Source organism: Fusarium tjaetaba, assembly GCF_013396195.1.
Source record: "Fusarium tjaetaba strain NRRL 66243 chromosome Unknown NRRL66243_c0000512, whole genome shotgun sequence".
Taxonomy (NCBI): domain Eukaryota; kingdom Fungi; phylum Ascomycota; class Sordariomycetes; order Hypocreales; family Nectriaceae; genus Fusarium; species Fusarium tjaetaba.
The window spans coordinates 1-6,380 of NW_023501708.1; the positions used below are offsets into that span (position 1 = coordinate 1).

At 46.4% G+C, this 6,380-nt stretch overlaps 2 protein-coding genes across 2 annotated transcripts; one reads left to right on the top strand and one right to left on the bottom strand.

Moving 5' to 3' along the window:
• Positions 1 to 2,607: 2,607 nt before the first annotated feature.
• On the bottom strand, positions 2,608 to 4,240 carry FTJAE_13983 (nucleolin; the record flags this gene model as incomplete). Its single annotated transcript, XM_037347177.1, has 3 exons — positions 2,608 to 2,953; positions 3,007 to 3,614; positions 3,671 to 4,240. 3 exons carry the CDS (start codon positions 4,238 to 4,240, stop codon positions 2,608 to 2,610), a joined length of 1,524 nt encoding a protein of 507 aa, XP_037198998.1.
• A 432-nt stretch (positions 4,241 to 4,672) lies between these two features.
• On the top strand, positions 4,673 to 6,163 carry FTJAE_13984 (mitochondrial ribosomal L37p; the record flags this gene model as incomplete). The annotated part of the gene is made up of 4 exons (XM_037347178.1): positions 4,673 to 4,898; positions 4,978 to 5,131; positions 5,383 to 5,849; positions 5,907 to 6,163. The coding sequence occupies 4 exons, from the start codon at positions 4,673 to 4,675 to the stop codon at positions 6,161 to 6,163; spliced, it is 1,104 nt and encodes a 367-aa protein (XP_037198999.1).
• Between the last annotated feature and the right edge of the window lie 217 nt (positions 6,164 to 6,380).

A 6,380-nucleotide genomic window follows, 5' to 3' on the forward strand; every position in this document is an offset into this window, starting at 1 on the left:
AAAAAAAAAAAAAAAAAAACCGATATATCTTGAAATAACTATATAACTAGCTTAATTAGTAAAATAGGATATTTTTAATAAAATTACTTAAGAAAAGCTTTATTTAAAAATATTTTTTTTATATATATAATATTTTTATAGAATTAATAATCTTAAAAAAAACTATTTTTTTTTTTAAGAATTTTAAAAATAAATTTCTTTTTTACTTAACTTTACCTATTTAAAAGACTATAAAATAAAATAGTTAAAAATCTTTTAAAAATACAATCTTATAGAGCTAATTTAAAGCCATTTAAGAATATTTTTTTTATACTTATATAAGATTTCTATTTAATATATTATTTATTATTAAAATTATCTAAAAATATACTATAATTTTAATATTTTAATAGTCTTAAACTGTTTTAAAGTTTTATATATATCTTAAGGTTTTATGCCTAATTAAGCTAGCTTAGTTAGTCTCCCCCTGGCTTGCACTAACAGGTATACTTTTATATTTAAAATATTTATAGCTCTTTAATAAAGCTTTATTAAGCTAAAAACTTAGTCCTGATTATAACTAAATCTCTAACAGATAACCTTTTCCGCCTAATGCCCCCAGCCCGTCTACCCATCTAAATTCTCCCTCTTACAACTCTTCAAGTGTATCTCATAGCCTACCTATTTAGTGTAACAGTACCTACCTTCTGCTCTAGGTAACGATGACGCTCTTCTTGTTGCGCACTGTATATCCGTGGTCGCGAAAGCGGTGAAGCACCTTTACACGAGTATCTGTACATCAGCCCCGCCTTACATCTGAGCACGCAGCACGAACATTACCTACGGTCATGAGTACAAGGCGGGGTTTAGAGCACCCAAATAAGCTCACACTAGACCCCAAATGAAATTCCACCGTAAAGAGAATCGCAGGCAACTGGAAGAGGAAAGGGGGTTGAGGCTGACAGATGTTAGGTATCCTCCAGCCTATGCATCTTCTTAAATGTGCCGAGTAGTATTTGCTTTATTCGGCTTGACTGTTTCAATATAAGGGAGTCTTTCGATACCTCTTATAATAACCGGTACCGACGTGGATAATTAAAGACCCTTGACCAAGCTCTGGGCTCATAGATCTGTCGACTTTCAAGGATCTGCATTATACGCGAAACAAAGAATCATGGAACAATGCCCTGGGCCATATGTTCCCAGTAAGCCTTGAAAGTTATAGCGTAACAATTATCTAGTTATCGCCTTAATATAATACGGCAGCCCAGTCCAGCGAAACTTGAACTTGTTAATTATTACAGTCTACAAGTATTATAGGTGCGTTATCTCTAGCTTTTGAATAATATCGGAACTGGGCCCTGGATCAACACGTATTATGTATCAGCTGGAGATACCTTACAGAGTACAGATACTCTGTAGTAATACTAAGTTACCAAGTTAGTATATTAGTAACTAAGGTAAGGTAAAACCATAATTTTACGTGCCATAGCTTCGCACCGCACCTCACCTCACCTCACCTACCTAGCAGCTGACTCTCAAGGCTGATCTCCATGATATTCTTTTCAACTTTCCCACCAAATGCGCCTTGATTATCAGTACTCAAGCATCATGTTGACATGCTCACGCGTAAGTAGTGTTTCTCGAGACTGGTCACTCCGTCCCCACCATCCGTCTGATTCGCGGCTTATGTGACACAGCTATCACACGCTGCACATCAATTTATGGACAGCCCGTTGTGAATGGCAGCAGCTGCATCCTAAATTCTGCAACAGTACGGAGTACAAGGGCAGCACCAGTATGTATGTTACCTACCTATGAAAGAACTTTCACCCCTGTGCTACACCTAACCCAAGATGGACCCATACCCCTAATTTAAGCGTTTTGTCCAGGCGTTTTGTCCAGGGTCATATGTCAAGACGGGGACATATGATCTCCAAGACAATATCATCCCGCTGCAAAATATTCACTAAGCTATCTGATACTTTAGTTTACATTCACTCATGAAAAGACCCTTGTGACGTCATTGAAAGAAACATAATTGAACTTTTATTGCGCCCCTACAATCGAGATGTGCACTATCCCGTTGCTACATAAATCGAAAGAATAACGGCAGTGGTATACTCACCATCAAACGATGAAACAGTGTACATGGTATAAGAAATCAAGATGGTTTAGTCGTCAAGGCAGGAGATCGTCGTCAACTGGTGCTGTGGTTAGGCATAGGCATGGTCGTATCTTTTCGAGAAGCCCCCAGGGACCCTCAAGAGCGTTCGCAAGAACCGACTTGGTCCACTCCACAATGTCTGGAAGACATAGGGAGCCTCTTCCCAAAGAGTGGTCAACAAATCCCTCAGAAGCCCACGTGGTGTCTGCCTTGAGAAAGGGCTTGATCAAAGAGCCAAAGACACCAGGAAGGTGCTTTATGAAGATGCCACGAGCCCACGGTCCCTCAAGTGTAATAGCCCCCAGGTCTATAACTGCTTTACGCGTGTGATGCGTATTCTCAAAGCCCACTACTCCATGATGGAGTTTTGTCTTGTGTTGAATCGACAGCCCACAAAAGCCCACTTATTGGTAAACCCGCCAGAAGCCCTCAGTGCGCAACTGTTGTGCATCAACCCACGCTTAATCGAAAGAAATCTTGGAGCCAGAGAAAGTGGTAGGAGTGCGGTTAGCACCAGTGCCGAAGCTACCACCACGACCACCACCACGGCCGCGACCACCACCGCCACCGCGACCACCTCCACGGCCTCCGAAGCCACCACGGCCGCCACCGCGACCACCTCCACGACCACCACCAAAGCCGCCGCCACCGCCCTGCTGAGGCCTGCTGCTGGCATAGTCCAGGCGGACGCTACGGGACATACGGCCGTTGCCAATAGGGGCGCCATTCTTGGCCTCGAAGACCTGCTTGGCATCCTCGACCGAGTTGAAGCTGACATAGCCGAAGCCCTTGAGGTTACCGCTATCACTGTCGGGAGTTAGTAACAGGAGCGCGGAGGTAGAGTGAACATTGCTACTTACGGATCGGTAGGTAGGCGAACGCTGGCCACTTCAGCGACCTCGCTGAAGAACTCGCGGACGGTGTCCTGGTCGACATCGAAAGGAAGGTTACCGACGAAGAGGGTATCGCTCTCAGGGCTGACAGTGTCACCATGACGCTGGGCACGATCGGCAGCGCGAGACTGAGGGTTAGCATCAGCAGGACGAGCGTTGGCATAGTCCAGGTTGATGGCACGGCCTTCAAGTTCAACACCCTGCATGGTCTCGTAGGCCTTGGTGCAAGAGGCAGCATCGTTGAAGTCGACATAACCGAAGCCACGGCTGCGACCAGTACCCTTCTCGGTCATGACGCGGGCGTTGGCAAGACCCTCAATGTGCTTGAAAGCCTCGTAGAGGGCATTGTCGTCGATGGACCAGCTTAGGCTGCCGGCGAAGAGGGTAGTAGGCTCGTCGGTCTTTGTCTTCTTGGCATCCGCATCGCCATCATCCTCAGCCTTGCGCTTCTTGGAGGGAGCCTCCTCGGTCTTCTCAATCTTTGCGCCGGCCTCCTCATCAGAGTCGCTGCTGTCACTGTCATCGGAGTCATCCTCAGAATCATCGGAGTCGGAGTTGTCAGAAGAATCGGCCTTCTATGTATGGAGTTAGTAAGAGGTAGCTTCAGTAGATAGAGTTGGGGTGTACGAACCTTCTCGGCAGCCTTCTCCGTAGCCTTGGTCTTGGGCTTCTCCTCCTCGCTCTCGTCGTCAGAGTCAGAGTCAGAGTCGGAACCGGAGCCAGACTCAGAGTCGGATGAGTCAGAAGACTCAGCCTTCTTGGCGGCAGCGGCAGCCTTAGCAGTACCGTTGGCCTTGGTAGCCTTAGCCTTGGGCTTCTCATCCTCAGACTCGCTATCGGAGTCGGAGTCTGAGCCGGAGTCGGACTCAGATTCAGATGAAGACTCAGCAGCCTTGGCCTTGGGTTTGGTGACAGTCTTCTTAGTAACCTTCTTCTCCTCCTCAGAGGAAGAAGAGTCGGAATCGGAGTCGGAAGCCTCAGACTCGCTCTCAGACTCAGACTCGGAAGAAGATTCGGGCTCGGCCTTCTTCTTGCTCTTCTTGGTATCCTTCTCCTTGGTGACCTTCTTGGCAGCAGCCTTGGCAAGCTCCTTGGACTTAGACTTGGAGGACTTGGAGGGCTTGGTGATGCCTCCAGCCTTGACGGTGCTGAGAGGCTCAGCAACCTTGGCCTTGCTCTCCTTTGTCTTTGTCTTAGCCATTGTAATTATGTATTAGGTAGAAGGGGGTAAGAGGTGGTAGGGAAATGGTGAATGTTTAGTCGGAGGGAATGAGCAGGAAGAAAAACGGGAAGAGCGGATGGAGAAAGCAGACTTTTAAGCTGGTGGTTGGATCTACTTTTTTTTCTCACTTTCTTTTTTCCTGCCGTCAGAATGGTGGGGCTCCTGAGGGCGGTGAGGACCTTCGAACTGACGGGGAAGGTGGTCGACGGACTTGTGGGTCTGACCTTGCCTGAGAATTCAGGTCGCTTATTATTGGACATTCAATTCACCTAGGTTGAGCTTCAAGCTACTACTCGGACATACCAAGTTGCCGATACCTATCGACTGAGTCTCGTTGCCAGCCTTGCGCGCTGTCCTTCGCTACAATTCTATAATCTACTCATAAACCAAAAAGGTAGCCTCAGAATCACCATGCCTACTCCCGAGTCCGAGCAGTTTAAGGCGCAGAAGCCCACCGTTCCTCCTACATTCAATGGCGTCGATTACGATGATACTAAAGCCTTCAAGGCTGCCGAGGATGCCCTCATCCGAGAGCAATGGGTTGGAGCCATGATGACTCGTCTTGTTGGAGAGGAGCTCAACAAGTGCTACGTTCGAGAGGGTGTCAATCACTTGGAGAACTGCGGCCACCTCCGAGGTTAGTTTGCTTCGACATGGAGCTTTTCCCGAGGGCCGCCGAGAGTAGGCTTTAAGCATTTACTGACTTTGGAGACTAGAGAGGTATTTGCAATTGCTGAAGACGAACAAGATCAAGGGCACCAAGTTCCTGCAACAAAACTATGTTGACCAGAAGGATCAAGAGCTTGATCTCGCTGCCAAAGTTCACACTAGCGACAAGATTGCCAAGCTCAACCACGGCCGATTCTCATCGTAAGCCTTTAATTAAACCAGAAACTGAGTTGGGAAGGGATTGCATAGATGTGATGTCCAGATGAGAGGGAATTATGGTCTAGATATCATGATTTAAGTGTCTCGGCTCACCAAAAATGGGTGAAGCAATCATCTGACCTTGTATGAATTGTATATATCAGGAAGAAGCGAATTAAAAGAAACTATAAGGAAACTGCACAGTTGCACCTGTGAGAGCCAATGGATATTGATCGTAGTTCAACATTTTGAAGACTTCCAATTGGGCGCGAGGCTGACGTTTTACATCTTCCATCGCCTCTCATTGGCTCTCCACCAACTGGTCGTCCAAAATTTCTCCAGAACTTCGAGCCTCGTTACACTTCATCTCACCCCAACCCACCACCAGCAAACATAATGTTCTGCACTCGATGTCTGCGCGCCACCTCCTTGCGGCGCTCGCAGCCGATTTTTCGACAGTTTTCGACAACGACAAATTTCCGTTCCGCCGAACCTCAACTTTCGACTCCCGTTACAGCGGTCGGCGAGGCACAGAAGGATGTCCCTGCTGCACGATCATCATGTGCACCTGGAACTGTTCTTAATGGCTTAAACTATACCAAGGGTGGGCAGGACCCTGTTGCAAAGAATGATGATGAATACCCAGAATGGTTGTGGTCTTGCTTGGACGTCTTGAAGAAGAGTGCCGATTCAGCGGATGCCGATGCTGGTGACGAATTCTGTATGTTTTGTACCTGATATCTTACCACAAGGCAAGACATCACTAACGACACTAAAGCCAAGTCAAAGAAGCAAAGAAAACTGGCAGCCAAGCGTCAAAAGACCCTCGAGGCCAAGCTGTTGGCTGAGGGTAATCTCGAGGCTCTGGCTCCTAAGATTCCTCTTCAACGTCAGTCTATTAATATCCTCGGAGAGGAGAATCGAGGAGTCGAACATAACATTGAGGCCGCACAAAAGCGAGAGGAACTTAAGAAGGCCATGCGAAAGGAGAGAAGGGCCAAGATTAAGGAAACCAACTACCTCAAGTCTATGTAAATTTGAGATGGTTATCTACATATGTACACTACCTAAGAGTATGTAACTCGACTGTACCATACCGCGGCATGAAGAAAATGATTCAATAGATTCAACTCATGACCAGCATTATTTCACGATAAAAACACCAAATCTCATCGATCACTTCATACTGCGTGATATGTTGAGTCATATTTAGCTCCAATATCCTATCTGTTTAATAATCGCGTGATGTTCA